Here is an 18,874-nt window from a genome sequence, read left to right on the forward strand (position 1 = left end):
ATTAAACTTGTAGTTGTAAGACTGAACACTTTAGAGCTAGTAGCAATGGCACGTTAGCTAATACGGCGTGATGTGCGGAGTAACGCGCTCGCTATTTTTAGCTCAGCTTTCCGACTGGATAACACGTTCATCGCCGGTCACCAGGCCCGGCTCAATGAGAGTTGAAGTTCCCGGAGTTCAGTTTAATTTCAACCGTTTCTTTCACGAGGCGGTCCATATAACCTGCAGCAATTGGCTGATGGAGCAGCTGTACTGATCAGTCTCAAGAAAATTACACTGTAGAAGAAGGCATTTAAGCACAAATAATCAGGACTGTGATGTATGAAGCATCTGAAATTAATTCATGAGGTAATCAATTGAGACCGTAACAAAGTGAAATAAACCCAACTTGTGTCAAGAACCCACTGTGTATTCACCAATCACATTACAATATTAAAATGAATCTGAGAGAATTATGATGTGAGGATGTGGAGTGGATTTAACTCTCACAACTGGGTCCAATGGTCAGCATTTCTAAACAGGTTGATGAAACTTAGAATTTCCATAAAAACAGGAAATTTTTTAAGCAGCTGAGGAAGTATCAAACTTTCAAGGCAGAACCTTTACATGAAGATAATTACTGGACTCTCTCACAAGTGTTAGGAAACTGAAGGCACGATGCAAAATTACATGAAATATGTAAAATCAATATGTTTATGGTCACCCTACATAACTAGGAATTTCAACTACACAGACTCCCAAACACAGCCTTCTATAGTGTAAAGTAATGCGGATATAACAGCGGGCAAAATCACCATCTGACGGAGATCTTGCCTCAAGAAGGAACAAACACCAACATATTCATTCACTTAATTTTATATTGATAACCATTATTGCCATGTTGTCATTCAAAGGCAGTACAAATAAAAAAAAATTCCATAAGACTCGTTGACTACAATAACAGAGCAGCCATTATGAAACATCTACAGACTTTTATTAACAATAATAAATAAAAAAGTAATAAACTTGTAACAATGTGGATCAGCCAGGTTCACTTACTACCATACAACGTTCTTATCAGAAGGCTGGCTTCAAAGGCAACAAACAGGATAAGAATAACACAAACCTCTGAGTAGGAAGCATCAATCTTGATTCTTCCGTTTCTTCATTTCAGTCGCAAATCACGCTAGTCAGTTCACTGCATTTACTGCCTGCATATCCTCATTTTTCAACAAAATAAAGACACATCCCCTACTTATAAAACAATCTGCAGGATTTTCGTGACATGAAGGTTAGATCTCCGGACTTAAGATAGATGCAGCAGCTTTTTGTCGCCGTAGTAAAATTTCATGTTTCCTGTTATGTTCAGAACAGGAAAGTGCTTGATATAGAGATAATAGGGGTATCTTTCAGCTGGTTAGAGAACGTTTTCGCTTACTAAGGAATGGTGGCAACATTGATGTGATATATGCATAGCTGAGTCAATTCAACATGACAGCCACCTGTTAGAGGGAAATGTACTAGCATGTTTTGTTCCACAAAACTGAGTATTCACGGAATCTTTCATATTTTTATACTTCTGTGCTGATTAAATGTCAAAATTAAGTTTCTTTGTTTATCCTTTTGGTAGTATTACTGAATCTGCTGTACACTTGTTACCTTATATGTACCTACGGACACAAAGTAATGTTGCACGTAGCGACATCACTCGGCACATAATTTATTTTTCCACACGAGATTCTGTTTTGGAAGATGTTAAAAATACGTGCTTATAAAAACACTTTTGATGTTTCTTCTTTATACTACTAAAAAGTCGTCAACTTCTAAGGCTTCTTAGTTACTACCGCAGTAAAATGGGGCATAGGAAGACTAGAAAGACGAGACCAACTCCTAAAAAAATCATGCAGGCTACAGTACAGAGGTCTTCAAAAACAAGTGTTCTATATGATCATCAGCTGATAATTATGGTGTTGCTACATCTCCTACTGCCCATTATATGGATAAAAACTGACAGCGCAACATTTATGTATGATCAAAAGTTCAACCATCATAACATTTTTACATCTGTGGAGGTAAAGGAAATGTCAATCACCTACTAACATCTGCAAAACTTCACAATGAACTCACTACAGTATAAATGTGTAAATTACGTTACCAGTTCACGAAATTGAACAAGAAATCTGGTGAGATTTCAGGTTCTCATGGTGGCACGTAAGAAGGTCTGGGATCTTGTGCCATGTAGTCTGGTAGAAATTTAATGACATTTCATACTACACAGTAACATTCCACAAGACAGTTATCTTAAAGACATTTGTTCCACAATGGGAGGAAACATCTTAAGGGCTCATCGGCATGTTGGTCTAGAAATAATGCAGAAAAGACAAGGTATCTGATCGTGTCTCGGCATCAGAATTCAGAACCAGAATATAAGGACAGCTAATGATTCTTTTGATAAAATGACAAAATTCAAGTACTTGGGGATGACACTAACAAGTCAGAAAGACACTCATGACAAAATCAAGAGCAAATTAAATTCAGGGAATGCTTGTTATCATTTGGTCCAAAATCCTTTGTCCTGTCTCATATAAGAAAAACTAAAGATTAAAATATACAAGAGTGTAATTTTGTCAGTTGTGTTGTATGGGTTCAAAACTTGGTCTCTCACCTTGAGAGAGGAACATAGACTGGGTGTCTATGAGAACAGAGGATCGAGGAAGACGGATCACGGAGAAAATCGCATAATTACAAGCTTCATGGCCTGTACTCCTCACCTGATATCGTTAGGGTGATTAAATTGATGAGGATAAGGTGGGCAGGACACACGCGGCAAGCATAAAGGAGGGGAGGCCTGAAGGGAGGAGACTGCTGGGAATACCTAGGCATAGATGGGAGGATAACGTTAAGATGGACCTTGGGGAGATAGGAGTCGATGGAGTGAACTGGATGCAGCTAGCTCAGGATAGAGTCGGGTGGTGGGGATTTTGTCAACACAGTGATGAACCTTTGGGTTCTGTAAAGAAAGTGGGCCATTCTTTTACAAGCCAAGTATATAATCGACTTTTCAGAGGATTTCCTGCACCATAGAGTGAGTTAATAAGAGGAAAATTAAATTGCATGACAATACTCGTTGCATTTGTTCCACAAGTGCAATGCAGAATTAGCACTGCACAAGCCACAGCCTAGTACATTGTTCAGAACCATAGTTGTAAAATTTTTCAATAATAACCAGTCTGTTTTAAAGAGGCAAAATTTTCAATCTCACTAAGTACGAAACACTGATGAAAGCAGTACATATACCACATTAAGTATTTGTACAGAAAGACAACAAACAGGTAGGTGGGATGTCTGCAGAACGAGGAAAGAATATTACCGATTGCTGGTATCTGCAGAATTGGCACGTGTCCCAAATTTGTCATTTCTTGTGTAAGTTTGAAGACACACATGTTGAATGGGACACCTCCAGGATCAACTGGAGCTACAAATCCAAATGGGTGGTCAACTGAAAGTATTTTTTTACAGTTCTTTAACCATTTCATTGCAAACACAAAGCCCACTTAAGAGGAGAAACATATTACGTTGTTTGACAACCATGAAAGCCACGTTTCTATTGCACTCATAAGTAAGGCTAGAGGCAGGGGTTCTCCTGCTTATGATCACATCACACACGAGTCATGAACTCCAGACTCTCGACCAGGCAGTTTTTAAAACATTTACAGTTCCCTATGACAAAGCAATGTATGACTGGATGAACTCTTCAGGAAATGCGGGTAAGCCCGTGACATTGCCGAACTGGTTGGGAAGGCGTTTTAATGTGCAAAAATATCACAAGTGACTTTAAAGTTACAGAAACTGTTCCTCTAAAAAGCACTGTTTTTTTGATTATATAGATTTTCTTGCATCCAATATTACTGACAGTGATACATAGTTGACGTCACTAGTCACCATCTCGTTATTTGGAGCAACAATAATGAAAATTATAGTGCAGGTTACCAGTTCTACTTCACATTTGAAGGCCTTGTGTTGAGAACAGGAAATGACTGTCTGAACTGACTCAGTTCCCCCAGCAAATGATGAGGTAATACCTTAAAGTACGATAAGAACACTTCCATCCTAATTTGTAATTCACTATCAACTTGCTGAATGACACTATACAGCCTACACAGTTGATAACATTCAGTTAAACAAAACATAGGAGTGAACTGAATGTTGCGTCACGGGCAATAATACCTCAGAAGTGGGTTGCTTTTCCCTTGTCCAGAAGGGGAGGACAGTCAAAGACAACAAAGTTGAACATTTCCTCACTTCAGTCTTTTACTACAAATTCCTATTAAAATCACACAGAATTTTATTTTTCCCTTAGGCAGCATATGACACTATGAACTGTATAGCTGGGATTAAACATGGCAAGAGCACTAGTAACATTGTTTCATGACATATGGAATGATCTATGGTGGACCCGTGATGGGTGTTATTCCCCAGTAAGAGGGACAGTAGGAGCATTCCATTCAATGGTCACTACATTCGTTTACTTAACCCCTTGACTCACATGACTCGTCACTGCTTGAGAAAGGCTTACAGGCAGTAGATGCACACCACAGTACGACAACTAACACTTTACTCACAACTCCCTAGCTTTTTCCTTCCACAGATTCAGTCTTCTGCTCTCCTGGTTTCTCAAACACAGGAATGTAAAATGCGTCTTTGCCCGATGAGTGTGACAACGTCTTGGACTCACGACGCTCCTGTTCACTCTGCCACTCCACCTGCAGAGAAAAGGGAACACAAATTCATAAAATACAGAGAACATAAGACAAAAGATCAATATTCATGCACAAAAGACGTGCAAAGCATGACAATCCAAATCTGCTGCTATTCGGATTTATCCTCTCGCGTAATTTTGAACAAACCACGTATTATCTATGGTTTTGTATGATTGTGAAATATATAATCTGATGACAGAACATAAATTACAGTACCATATTTATTGGACTATTATTTATTTAGTGTTCTGTCTGACGACAGGTCCATATGAACTGGATCCTTCCATCCTTTTCTCGGACTGGGACCTGTTCATATACGTTCTTGGCAGATGATCCAGAAGTGGTTTGCCATTGCCTTCTTCTGTGTGTGAATGGAGTAATTGTTGGGATGCCACGGAGAAACTGGGGAAGCCCCCGGAGGAAAACTCCGTGTTGCCTAGACCACGGCCTTGCCCAACACAAGTTATAAATTCTGGCACCGCCGGGAATTGAACCCGAGACCCCAGGATTACAAGGCCAGCGTTCTAACCGCTAGACCACCGTGGCGGTTAATTTCCTCATTACTCTAACATAATTCATTTATGGACTTCATGACCATTTGATCCTATTACTGGAGTGTTAACATACCAAGACTGGGGCTGGCTTGGATTCAGGAAAAGCAGTGTGTATAGTTCTTATACCATTTATTCATAAAGTCACAATAACATACTTTTTGCCTATGCTGTGATACAGCGTCCGTCACCCGATCCATGATCATCTTTTCGGTGAGGATGCCGTCTTCCGAAGCATACGCGGCGGCCTGCCACGCGACACCTAGCTTGGCAATCTCTCGTCCTGACATTCCTTCTGTCAGCTTGGCGATCTCGGTGCACAGCAAGCTGTAGTCGAACTGTGCCAGCTTTAGCCGCCTGTACAATAATCACTGTAAGTTACCAGGCAATGATTAAGTTTTATAATACTTAAAAACACTTTTTAACTGCTTAAGATTCATGCTGTAGACTGAGGTGGGAAGAGAATTACGAATGATGACTTAAGTCATAGACTATTTCAATTGCATTCATGCTTCCTAATAAACACGTGGCAGTAATAAAGCACATCCAACAATGTCCCACCTTTTTCCTTCCGTAGCCGGTTGAAGTACAAACTGGTCGAAGTAGAGGCGAACTAAACGCTCACGTTCCTCAAGCCCTGGGAGGCTGAATTCTACCATCTCATCCAGGCGATCATTAACAGCCCAGTCAAACTGTTCTGGAGTATTAGAAGCCAAAACTAGCATAAACCTGGAGAAAACATCTCATTACAATCAAATCTCAATAAAGCGCCCCTACACATATCATCACACTCACACTGCATCCACATGAAAGATCAGAAACAGAAATTCCATACGCAATTTTAAAAGGGAACTCCACAGTAAAGTACCATCTCCACTCGTCACAATCATATGTGGCAACACAAATGTATCATTAAACATTACAACCAAGACCAATACAGCAGCACCAGCTAAACAGAGAACTCCCTGAAATATTCCACCATAAAAATACACCAAAAACTGTGTAAAAATAAATAGATAAATAAAAATGAACAGGTATGAAACCACCTACAGTATCTCGGGGTGGAAGATGGGTTGCTACTTGGAGTGAGCAGTAAAAATGGTTATGGTAAATGAACATGCTACTGTGAGGGGCATTAATATGAAAATGGAAATATTATTGAGAATAAGCTCCATACAGTAACAGGTAAGCTTCCAAAAACTCTGATAGAAGAGTTATAAATCAACCCCTTTTTTGCTCTTTCACAGGTTTAGAGGGCTGAGTGTAATAAAAGCATTTCCTGTACACAAGTTTTGAGTAACTATCATACAGTACGCAAACAAACTTCAATTTGAATGCAATCACAAGGCAAGGACACCGAGCAAGGAAGTTTTCACACACGCACACAGATGTGCATAATCATAATCAGACGTGTTTATATGACGTGGGGGGGAAGAGTAGCGAAACGTGTTGGTGAAGAACAATTATCTGCGATTACAAAGACGGTATCCTGGAGCAAGGAAGCAAATTTCTCTGTACTAATTCTCTCATCCACTGGTTAACCCATCCATCACCAGATGCTGTGTCGGAGACATTCTCAGTAAAAGAAAGAAATTGGAGAAGAATACTTGTGAAAGTGTGAAGCAGTTGAAAAGCACAAAAATAAAGATTTCGATGGCATGTTAGTAATGAGAAGCAACTGTTAAAGTTATTATTAAAGAATAAGCAAAGGTACTTGGACGACAGATGAATGTGACTAAATTTTATACACAGAAATTCGTATGGATATTGCTCCAAAAAGTGGGATAACTGGGATGAATACTGTATAAGATAGCATTATAACAAAAGTTACATACACATAGTCCAGAATTTTGCCTTTTCTCTTACCATCAAGATCACAACTGCAGTATTTCACACACCACATGGCACTTTCATATAGTAACTAATAAAAATAACATAAAAATAAAATAATTTTCATGTACTGCCATCCCCACTTTAATGTCAATACTGGTGCGAGCAAACAGTGGTACTGTAACGGAGCTAGAACGCAGTAACGCATCCCTACACAAAGATCAAAATTCGTTAAGTACACTCACTTGTTTGACTGTTCACCTGTGCGATACAGGAAGGCATTCAGGGTGGCACGAAGATCTTCACTAATAGTCTCAGAACTCCTTTTACGTAGGAAAGCATCAGCCTCGTCAACAAACAGAAGAAGTCCTTTGTGTGTCGTGCCAGCCCAGTCGAACACTTTATGGACTGCCGTCACCCCTTCACGCCCCATCGGGGCCACATCGCCGCCTGTCATGATTGCGTAATCCATGCCAGAATGTGTTGCCAGTTTCTATGTGACACAAATATGAAAGGTGAAAATCTTTCTCAACCACTACGAATATTTTTAAAGAGATATCAAAAGATGAACAGAAATGTTTGAAACCACACCTTTGCGAACATTGTCTTGCCAGTACCAGGGGGACCATGCATCAAGATATTCCTGTACATTCCACGATTCCTCTTCGTGTTCTTTGTCGCTATTGCAATATCCCTGCAACATAACAAATATTTGTGGTCTTGCGCAAATTGTGACTTGAGGCACCACGCTGCTGATCGCAAATGAATTTGCAAATGACAGTGTGAAACTCTAGAAAAGTAATCAACACATTGTACTGTTGCAGAACTTAAAAGAGCATACATTATTCTAACTGTGGTTATACTGTACATTTCATATGTATGAGTTTGTACTTGAGAAAAAAGCCGTTGTTGAGACAATGAAAGATTCGACATTGTCATGTGAGAGAATAATTCATATGTAAATAAAGAAGTGACAATGGTTAACAAAGGACATAAAAATGGGTGAAAAGATTGGACAATGAAGTTATTCAATTCAATAATGTTAATGTATTATCTAAAACTTTCACACGAAACCAAATTAATAAAATACTCTTGGGTTATCAGACGTGTCGAACTGTGAAGCGTTGCTAATGTTTCAGGGACAAACTCTGTCCCCGTCATCAAAATGTCAAATGTCAGATGGTGCCTGAAATGTTGGTCAGTTTTCACAATCTGACGCAGATTTTATTAATAATAATGCTAATCTACACAAGAGATATGGCTAAAGGAGCAATTTTAAACAAGACAAATATTATTTCCATTTCTTACATATAAACTGTGAATGTGGAATATAACAATCACTATTGAAACAATTTGATGGATAATTTACTATAATAACTATTGTAAAATTTCAGGAAGTACGGTGGCCATGTGTAAAAATATTCCTGTCTGCAATCCCTGACAAAGTCATCACTATCACAAGAGCTACTTGGGAGAGCGGTACCTAGCCGAGGCCCAACAATCACCTTTGTGGCTCAAGATGGTATCCTATTTTGTGGGACTCACCGCAGTCGTTCCTCCAGCTTGGGAGCAAGGACTACACCAGAGAGGGCATCATGTGACCTGAACCTGGAGAACACCTTCTGCACTGAATATACCGGGTGCCTTAAAACCTCGATCAGAGAGAATCGAGATGTTTCGCGCACCAGTGAGGGTTTACCTGCAATTGGACATGTAAACTGACACGTTCTTCAGCTGCAATACAACTAAGAAATAAAATGCTACGCACTGAGATATCTACTGTTATTAACAAACCAATAAACAGCACAGATATTCAGAGAGACAAAGTAATGTTCCCTATAGATTGTTACATATAAACAACACTGAAAAGTGTTTCAAATAATTAACAGTAGATTTCATAACATTCATATTTTCTTGTACGTTGAGCTACAAACATTTTTATAAGTGCGCAAAGCAGATAGCAGACACAGACTGATACAAATCAAAATAACTTTGCCCATTAATGTTTGCAGACCCCTAATACAAAAAATTACATCAATATCTGTTAAGTAAATCCTCAGATGAAACTGTCGGATATAGGGACAGATGTGATCTCCCCTCCAGCAATTATTTTATTAAAAGAATACGAAAAAATCACAATAAAAATAAAGTTGGAAATTAAAATTCTTAAGTTCACTGACACCTCCCCAAAGAAATTAGGCATTATATTTCAAAGAAATAAAATGACGACACCATGTATACTCGATCGAAATCCAACTAGTACTGAAGTTGAAAAACATAATCCTGCCGCTACTCAAGAGTAACTCACCGAGCCTGGCTTCTATGTATCTGGCTGCTACTCCTGTTGTCCCTTTGGCGGAGTAGACCCCAAGGGCAAGCAGGGATATACCACCAGCTGCTGCAAGAATCTTGTCCCAGTCTGCCAGAAGAGTGTGTACTCCAGTACCTAGCACTGACCCAGCTGTTCTGCAAAAGCACAATGTAACGTCTGTGAGACCTAAGTGAAGTGGGTGGCTTATTTGCTTCCAGAAAATTCACCTAAAAGCATTTTACATTTCATAAACACTGACAATGAAGGAAGGAATACAGGGACAAACTTATTATTTTATTTAACCCTTCAGCGTGGGAGCATTTAAATCCCAAGTCTATACCGTGCTGTGGGAGGAGTTTCTGCTTGGGGATTTAATTTTGAGCTGAAAGTGCAACATTTTACTTATATGGGCACAACTTCCCTAATAATTGATGAATTTTAGTGAAACTTTGAACAAAATGTTCACAACACACTATGCTTTATAGAAAGGTAAAAAATTTACCTTAAAAGTTGAGTTTTGTGTTCTCCCATGTAAAAGCAATAGGACGTGCCACACTCGGTAAACTGCTCCCACTTTGTTCACCGTCATTGTATTCATTTTCAGATTTGTCACATGTAAGAAATTCACGAACAGGTAAATCATCGATTACACTTGATTCATCATCTGAATCGAACACGCTACTTTCGGAATCAGTGAGAGGTTCGTCTACACTTCTAGCAATGTCTTGAGGAGACAAAAAATGCCTGCTACTCGAAGCCATATTCACGGCTGACTGACGGCAGATATGTACTATAGAACTCTGTTCTTACCAAGGGGAGAACAGAGAATGCATTGACTAAGGTCGTTGACATCATATACCGTTAGAAAGGTTGGAATGTGTCCTACAGAGCCGTCGAAACCTTAAATATATTACTCCATTTGTCTTCCCTAGAGAGAGCCACAAAGCAGAGGCTGAATGCAGTTGAGTTCAAAAATCGATCTATATTTCAAAGTCGAAAAACACTGGTAAAATCGATCTGTCAGAGTCATGTTATATATCAATCGATAGCCAGCTTTTTTCTCTACATGGCTACTGGATCCAGAATACATAAAATACAAGGTCAGTCGCTACGAAGAAGGAGAAGTCTTAGCGCGCATTATGCGAGCAGTGCTCAGCACTCCACGCCATGGGATGACTACGTCATGACGAGCGATGTTCGGCACTCCACGCTGAAGGGTTAAACTCTGCACAACATTAGATAAATAATAAAATAAATGGAAGCAAGTATTTTGTCATTAGCTAGCTGGTATAGTGGGAATATAAATGTTCTTGCTCACTTGATCGACTCCAGAACAGTGACCCTGTTCTCTGCAGCCTTAAGCCTGATCTGTTCCAATGTCAGGTCTTGGTTTTCTCGGTCCACTTTTGCTTTCGCATGAAGCTCTGCTTCTACTTTCTTCATCTCATTCTTGTGCCTCAGATCCATCTCATGCTCGATGGTAGCCTTCCGCATCGCTTCCTGCTTTGCTACCGACTCCTCTTGACGCCGAAGATTCTCATCATTCATTCGCTGCTGTTGCTGAAGCTGGTCTTCATACCTTAAATTGAGGAATAAATTAATTGGGGCCAAAATTTAGCAAACATGACTAAATCTGGGCTGTGTACTTTCCTCTTATGTTTGATGAATTTAAAGGAGAAAATGTGAAATCTTGCACTGTTATGAGTTTCCATATCATGCAACACTCCAGACAAATACGACACTAAAAATTTAAGGAAAGTCAAGTATAACTCGCCCATTACAAGAGATTGATTCTGAAATATTCTAAGAACAGGAGCTTCACAGATCTTGATACATGCACACAAGATCAATAATGAAATGGAAGGATTATAGAGGTGTCTTTTAATCCACATCTCACACATTCAAATATTGTACAAGGTGTGAGAATTAAGTTTCCTGAATGACAGCATAAATGTTACAAATAGTAGTGAGTGAGCAATAACTAAGCAGCAACATGTTATGACAAATGGCTATTTTTCAAAACAAAAGGACCCCAGTACCCACCAGACAGGAGACTAGGTTGGCTCCAGAGCCGGTCTGGACACAGAGGCTAGAAGAAAATCCTCTGCCCTTGCAGGGAATCGAACCCTGGTCATTCAGCCCATAGCCAGTCACTATACTGACTTAGCTAACTGGCTCACTACTCCTCGCAACTTACAGAACCGGTATTTTAGCAACATAAACATCAGAATACCCATAATACTACCTGCTGATAACTTACCTTTTCCGAGCTAACTGATCTTGATACTGAGCACGAAGCTGGCTTTGTTTCGTATCCTCCTGCATGTTCTTGCGTTTCTCATCACCTTCCACCCTCTTTTGTTCAACCTTGTTATGCTCAATATGTGCTTCATATTCCTTAATTTTTGCAAAATATTCCTGTTGTTTTGTTTGCTCCTGATGTTTGGAAAGTTCCAAAGCTTCCTTTGCAAATTCTGAAATATGGGAAAACTGATGATGAAATACTGAACTAGCATTACACTTACAATTTTCTTTCGCACACTGCTTTGAAATAGCCTCCGTCATACTAATTGAACACACTCACCATTTTAGTCGTAATTCATGTCCACTTACTTGATCTCTCTAGATCTTTTGCAGCTTGAGCGGCCCTCTCCAAAGCAGAGGAATCAAACCGGTAAGCCTCCATTGCCTTTCTCGTACTTTTATCATCGCTACCACCGCCGCCACCACCTTCGGCAGGAGGTATGGGGATCTGTGGTGCTTGTGGGGGAGTTTGGTTATCTCGATATCCAAACAACCACGACATTTTCACCTAAATTCCTACTGTTATTTTTCTGGACTATCTGCACACGAGGCCTCCTATATCACAGAGTACCGGAACATGTGTTCCATTTAACCAATGGGCGCTTTCCAGCGATGATAATACCCACGGAGACATGAAAGCAGACTGGCACTACAACAAAAAGTAGCACGAAGTATTGTTCTCGATGAAGAATCGACTATGAATTTCTATATATGTATTTCAGAATTATATTTATTTTCTTTATGTTCAAAACAATCGTGCGTAACAACAAACATAAAGAGATTGACAGGCGTTGAAATCAGGGATAACATTGATCTAATTTGTAATCTGTGCATTTAATTTAAGAATAATAAAACACGTTTGAATACAGTTACGGAAAGTTTCCCCCAAACAAAGTACTTATATATATACTAGACCACATCCACTTGCTTATATGTATGGTAATTCTTATGTCTGCATTTCTTCTGGTGGGACGTGGGTTCCAAGCTTTGAAACCGAAGTTCGTCTAAATAATATTTAAGAATTCAATCCGCAAAGAAATGCAAAACTCCACGATTACAAGGATCAACTATTTAATGTCATTTAGGAAATAACCCCTCTTTACAGTGAGTATAATACTAACTCCTTCAGTTTGAAAAGCAGTTCTGGTTGTTAAAGCATGTAGTACATAAAAGTTTAAGCGTTAATAATATGTGCTGTTTACAGCCAAACGGGTAACTGTCATTGCAAAGTGCTCTAGTTTGGAAGTGTACCACGTGACAAATAAAACTGGAGGTCTATGAAATATATTTTGCAGTATTATTATTATTATTGGTTAGGCCTTCGTAGCAGACTCGTTTAACTGTTACCCCACGCTCTGTGTGCTAAAATAATAGTGTATGTTGGTATTATTCGTGTAGGTACGTCATCTATGGTATGTGTTCATATGATGTTCAGATAGCTGGAGTGTTTGCATATGTGTTGGTTGCAGTTAGGTGTTATGGCATGAACTAACATAAAATTGTTGGAATGTGTGTAATAAAGCTTACTATGGAAAGCAGCAATACATCAAGGGCCCAAAATGGCCCGAGCACAGACGTAAAACCTTCCCAAGTAAAATCTTTTGCTTACAATAACAAATGAAATAGAAAATGTAATTAATTCTCTTAAGTCAAAAAACTCATATAGTTATGGTAGAATATCAAAACTTGCCCAGACTATATTAGTGTTCCTTTAAGTTATCTCTGTAAACTTGCCCAGACTATATTAGTGTTCCTTTAAGTTATCTCTGTAATCAATCACTTATCAAAGGAACTCTACCAGAATGATTTGAATATTAAAAAGTTGTACCCTTGTACTAAAAGGAGAAAAATTCTGCATCAACAACTACAGGCCAGTTTTATTACCGATATAGTTTTCAGAATTTGTGAAAGTAACGTACAGATAAGTGATTCATTTCTTGAACTGTAACACTATCCTTTCAGAGGAAGGACTGATAAGAACTTTGTAGAGTCTTAGATATTTTATGCCCTTAATGATAAAATTCATGTTGATATAATATTTTGCAACCTTGCTAAAGCATTTGATTATGTGAATAACATATTATCAAAACTAAATCATTATGGAATTAAGGTAGTTAGTAGCAGAAAACAAAATCCCTTTAATTCATATTCAAACTGGGGCATTGTAAAACATGAAGTTTCTCAACGTTCTATACTTGGTCCTCATGTTTTTCTCTTATACATCAATGATCTACTCCAAACATTCAATCCTGTCCTTAAATTTGACAAGACAAACTGCATGAAATTCATTAATAAAAACAAGTATTAGTTTCACTATTGGTTATATATATATTAAACCAATTGATGATGTATTAACAATTAAATTAGGCTTTCATAGTGATGTATATTCCTCATTAAGTCATCTGGGTAATACTGTGTGTCAGGGTGTTAAAAATTGGAGATAATTAATTGGATCTTCCTGCCTCCACCTTCAGGATAGACATGATAAGACTGTAATTATATGAGAATATAAGATGTCATGAATTGAAATTGGTCCCATTAGCAGTAATATAGGTTGTCAGTATTGGGTGGATAGGTCCCTGATAAATCCACCCTCGGTGGTCAAGTTGTAGCATGCTTGCTCTCGGACCCAAGGCTTGTGAGTTTAAACCTGGCCGAGGACAATGCTTTTAAGTGACAAAAATCCCTTCGGAGGGGAAATAAAGCTGTTGGTCCCATGTCGTAGATTTACAGCATGTAGAAGATCCTATGAGCATGAAAGAGATGTTTGGTAAGCAAAATTCAGTAGTCATGTTTCTCACTCATGTCTCTCCTGCTTTGCTATCAGATTATTCTGGCAGTCAAATCAGGATCACAAAGAAATTGTGCAGTACCATATGAAAAGGTGAATTGATCAATTGTTATCAGAACAGCCTTTAGCCTGATCCCTGAAGTGATGAAGAACAAGAAACTCCCTGATAAAAAGAATGCTGTTGATGTCAACATTAGTTATGTTTCTGACTTGGATGGGTAACCACTTCAGGTAACCCTGACCACAATAACTTGGACAAAACCTCAGATTCTACTTCTGGGTCACTATGATTCTGAAGAAGGAAGCAGCAAGTTCCTTTGAAAAGGCATTCTGACAGTGTCCACCACAATAATTTATTATGTGACATACATCCAAACAAATGTGTATTGATTATTAAAACATTGTTAAACACACAACAGTATTATCATTTCATCCTTCATAGAAACGTGGTAGCTGATCTCCAAGGACAGTGAACCTCTCGATGCCCTTCTCTGTTAAGTCTGCAAGCCGTACAACACCACCACTTGACCCATCACGGCTCATTGCAAGGGCCAGAGCTGGAACATGACAACCACATCTCATAAAACCTGGGGTTCCATTTCAGAAAATTGTGATAGAACATTATTGGTATAGTGGGTACAGTCCTGCTTCATATTCAAAATTTATTCTGCATATAATGTAAGCTGTGAACATGTAGGTTTACAGTTGGCAGAAGCTTTGTTTACTTGCATGTGCATTTTAATCAATGTGGTATCTAAACACAAAAATACTGAGACTGAACAAAACTTAAGCCACATAGTTTCAACATGTTTTTTTTTTTACAAACTTTATTTGTGTTTGTGATAACATAATTGACAAATAAGCAGGACTACTGAACTCTACACACAAGAGCCCGAAATCTCAATGATACATACTGTTGGTGACAAACTCCAAGCACTCCTTCTTGGACATGTCTTTCTTGAAGTGTGCATCGACATAACCATACACGTACGTGCTGCCAGAGCCTCCGATTGCCAATGGCTGTCTTACACACATCCCACCAAGAGGCACACAATACACCTGGAAACATCAAAATGATCAAATAACAGCTGCTAACAGAATCCATGATAACTAACAATCTACAGAAATTCCGCATATTACAGAACCCATCAAGTTATCATCATTAACGTAAACACATATTTCTCTAACATCAATTTTAATACCATCCTCACCTATGTATGTCTCCTGTTTTATTTTCTTTTATGTACTTTACATGAAGTGCATGAAATAAAATAATTTTAGGGAAATTCTGATTTTATACAAGAATTGTTCCTTGAAGTAATAAATTGTCTCATATGCTAATAAATGTTTGGAAAATATGGAGTCTCATAAAAGAAAAAAATACATGGAAAATTCTTGTTACTATTTGCTTTTACCTTCTTCCCACCCACAACGGATAAGAATATGAAAACAAAACACTGCAGGTACCTGACCGCCCCTCCTCTTGTCCCAGCCAGCAACGATTATTCCTGCCATCAGTGAGTCTCGATAGTTGTAACACAGTTCACGGAAAATGTTTGCCGCTGCTTCCACTAGCGGGGGCTCCCCAAGCTCAATCCTTCAGGATGAAAAATATAATAATTCACTTTGATTGTTGTTTAGTTCAATAATTATAACTTTCATTGAAGGCAAAATAAATGATGATACACTCACGACATATAAGATGAAAGACAATTTATATTATATTATAATGCTGTACCTGAATCTCAGCTATTATAATGCAAACTTCATAGTCTAAGCCTTGTTTTATTAACTTCATGCATTACACAGCAATGCATGTGAAAATTCTGAAAGGATATAGGGGGATTGGTCATGGTACTATTACAGAATTTGCTTTAAATTCTGAGGAGAACAAATTCACACTGCCCAAGAAACAAACTCATTCAAGACAACTACATACCTCTTGAATAACAGAGGTGCTAATATTATATATCACACTATTCAGTGAGGCACAACACTTTACATCACTTCTTCTTGTGAAAAAATAACACACTAAATGGAAAGGTCACTTTACTTGTCAAAGCAAGACACTTACGAGTGGAAATCTAGATGATATCTGACAATATTTGCAATTGCCTGCGTATCAGCAGATGACCCAGATCGACAGCAATAGATGTGTTCTGTTATTTGAGTCAGTTTATCTGTAAAACGGTTTGAAATGTAGCTTCCTGTTGTAGAACGAGAATCAGCACCAATCACAACTCCTCCATTGTATTCAACTGCCATGATTGAAGTCTGAAAGAAAAATACCAGAGAAGTGAAATACATCCCATAACTCAGGTCATGTAGGATTCATGCTACAAAAGTTTGCTAAGTTGGGTTTCGTTACTTTCACTTTGTTGTTAAAGTTATAAGTTCGTCCCTGAAGGCCAATGTGATTATGAGGACGGCTGATGTAGACAGCAACTTTTAACACATCAGTTATTTTCTGCAGGCATTTAAAGTTTTTTTATTTCTGAGCATCCAACAGTGGCTCTATGTTAACTAGTTACAATTTCAGTCAGCACAGAACAAATCGCATTTATACCAGTAATTTTACAAATCTTTATTGCCAGGTAATACAAGATGAGCCAGCGTAACTCAGTCAATATAATGACTGGCTACGTACTGGACAACCAGGGCTCGATCCCTGATGGGGGGCAGAGGATTTTTCCTCTAGCCTCTGTGTTCAGACCCATTCTGGGGCCCACCCAGCCTTCTATCCAATGGGTACTGGGGTCCTTTCCTGGGGGTAAAGCATGGCCGGGGCATCATGCTGACCACTCACTCCCGTCTAGTGCCGAGGTAAAGAATGAGTAGGAGCTATACCTTCTCTCCCCCAAAGTGCCTACATGGCATATAGTGCGACAGCTTTACTTTACTTTTAGGTTTCCAATATAAGGTTACAAAATATTTTAACTAGCAGGTAATATTCATTAGGTTCATGTTACTCATTCTTGTCACTACATTAACTGCTGCACTATATTGGGTCAAATTATACTCCAGGGTATTATTCTAGTATGAAGTAATTGAAATTAACAAAAAGTTAGATTATTCAGTGTTATAAAATATTTTGCAATAATGAGTCATCACATTTTTCTTTACAACACTGCAATTATTAAACATTAGCTTATTACAAAACATTAATTATTTTACATGAAAGAGGAAAAGAGTATTAAACATCTCTCAAACTCTGTGCAACAACAAATGTTCAGTGCAAATTCGTAATTTTATAATGTTGATTTCTTGTGATTTTACATTCATGGTTTTGACTACTTATATGTTAAAATAATTTTGGTCCTGTCTAACTGCATTAAACTATCAATGAATTGCATGTTTTGAATGAGTCATGCACAATGTCAAATATTGTGGTCAGCTTGACACAGACCTGTCTAAGATTATACTACTCAGCATTAATTAGTTTCAAGCACCTAGACCAGGATCAAAATCATCTTCCCTGGATGTAACAAAAGAAAGCAACACCACAAGAATATGATCAACATGCAATAAACTTTTAAAATTGTACTGTAATATAAGCTGTTTAATATTTCTGCATATTTCATGTTGCATAATACCCTGTAGCTTGGTACGGAAAATATAAGAAGAAAGGAACACATAAACTAAAGAGTCTTTACTATTTTAGAGAAACATTACGGTTTAATACCATACGGTTCATCATAACAAAAATGACAATGCAGCTTTTAGTTGATTTTAATATTTTCATGAGTGAATAGGGATGACATAATGACAACATGCTAGTCCAACCGTGCCATAAATTTTATATATATTTCTCAATAAAAAATTGAAAAGTTACTGTATAAATTCTAATACATTAAGTGTTCAAACTACTACGATTTAAATATATTAATATTCACTGAATTATTTGAAAATGAGTCAGCACTTAACACACCACTCACACAGATGTTCTACTTTATTAAAAACAACCAACTCGTCGATGTCTTCACAGTAAAACAATATTTTACTTACTCCAGTGCTGTGCTCTGCTGAGAGCCAGTCAGGAACTTCAAAACCTCCATGAATATTATTTGAAAGGCCAGAATAAGCACGATCAACAAACGCCATCTTCTACCTTCTCCAGACCCAAACACAGAACACAGCCACCAAACTCTATGGTTGGCAGTAAATCAGGATTGTCAACTGCAAAATTCGATTCGTTTCGGAAAATTAAACTACATTTAGACTTTAACAAAATAATGTATTATAATTAACAATATATAAAAAACCTTTACGTATTAGTATTTAAATAAAGTTTCCATATATATTTTACGGGTCTGTTAAATAGCATTTTCACTACACGGTGTACCACTGA

The 18,874-nt window shown here is 38.1% G+C and overlaps 2 protein-coding genes and 2 long non-coding RNA genes across 6 annotated transcripts; 2 read left to right on the plus strand and 2 right to left on the minus strand.

Moving 5' to 3' along the window:
* Positions 1-839: 839 nt before the first annotated feature.
* bor (ATPase family AAA domain containing bor) lies at positions 840-12,333 on the minus strand. 2 transcript variants are annotated; one of them, XM_087346742.1, is made up of 10 exons: positions 12,045-12,329; positions 11,692-11,905; positions 10,750-11,010; positions 9,429-9,586; positions 8,666-8,819; positions 7,712-7,814; positions 7,366-7,613; positions 5,852-6,019; positions 5,449-5,647; positions 840-4,742 (listed from the first exon to the last, which is right to left on the minus strand). In XM_087346742.1, exons 1-10 carry the CDS (start codon positions 12,235-12,237, stop codon positions 4,608-4,610), a joined length of 1,833 nt encoding a protein of 610 aa, XP_087202868.1. In that variant the 5' UTR covers positions 12,238-12,329; the 3' UTR covers positions 840-4,607. The 2 variants fall into 2 exon arrangements, with proteins under 2 accessions (XP_087202868.1, XP_021921398.2); XM_022065706.2 differs by lacking the exon at positions 840-4,742 and having other exon boundaries at positions 5,531-5,661; positions 12,045-12,333.
* LOC147874282 (uncharacterized) lies at positions 8,237-8,891 on the plus strand. Its single transcript, XR_015534614.1, has 2 exons — positions 8,237-8,317; positions 8,515-8,891. It is a non-coding gene; the product is annotated as an uncharacterized LOC147874282 (long non-coding RNA).
* A 58-nt stretch (positions 12,334-12,391) lies between the features above and the next one.
* Positions 12,392-14,942, plus strand: LOC110830604 (uncharacterized). Of its 2 annotated transcripts, none has more exons than XR_015534613.1 (2): positions 12,392-12,839; positions 14,563-14,942. It is a non-coding gene; the product is annotated as an uncharacterized LOC110830604 (long non-coding RNA). The 2 variants fall into 2 exon arrangements; XR_002543296.2 differs by lacking the exon at positions 12,392-12,839 and adding an exon at positions 13,143-13,366.
* Positions 14,855-18,873, minus strand: Prosbeta1 (proteasome beta1 subunit). Its single transcript, XM_022065707.2, has 5 exons — positions 18,532-18,873; positions 16,601-16,800; positions 15,994-16,123; positions 15,441-15,585; positions 14,855-15,083 (listed from the first exon to the last, which is right to left on the minus strand). The coding sequence occupies exons 1-5, from the start codon at positions 18,625-18,627 to the stop codon at positions 14,956-14,958; spliced, it is 699 nt and encodes a 232-aa protein (XP_021921399.1). The 5' UTR covers positions 18,628-18,873; the 3' UTR covers positions 14,855-14,955.
* Between the last annotated feature and the right edge of the window lies 1 nt (position 18,874).

This window comes from Zootermopsis nevadensis, unplaced genomic scaffold (assembly GCF_977971745.1).
Source record: "Zootermopsis nevadensis isolate Lab colony 2312 unplaced genomic scaffold, Znev_1.0 Znev_ptg000010l, whole genome shotgun sequence".
Lineage (NCBI taxonomy): Eukaryota > Metazoa > Arthropoda > Insecta > Blattodea > Termopsidae > Zootermopsis > Zootermopsis nevadensis.

Coding starts and splice junctions, on each gene's coding strand:
- bor (XM_087346742.1), bottom strand. CDS start 12,237: ATGTCGTGGTTGTTTGGATATCGAGATAACCAAACTCCCCCACAAGCA. Junction 9,587..10,749: donor ACTGTTCTGGAGTCGATCAA/GTGAGCAAGAAC, acceptor GTGCTTTTGCAG/AACAGCTGGGTCAGTGCTAG. Junction 5,648..5,851: donor CCGGCTACGGAAGGAAAAAG/GTGGGACATTGT, acceptor ATTATTGTACAG/GCGGCTAAAGCTGGCACAGT.
- Prosbeta1 (XM_022065707.2), bottom strand. CDS start 18,627: ATGGCGTTTGTTGATCGTGCTTATTCTGGCCTTTCAAATAATATTCAT. Junction 16,124..16,600: donor TATCATCTAGATTTCCACTC/GTAAGTGTCTTG, acceptor TTCATCCTGAAG/GATTGAGCTTGGGGAGCCCC. Junction 15,084..15,440: donor CTTGGAGTTTGTCACCAACA/GTATGTATCATT, acceptor GTCATGTTCCAG/CTCTGGCCCTTGCAATGAGC.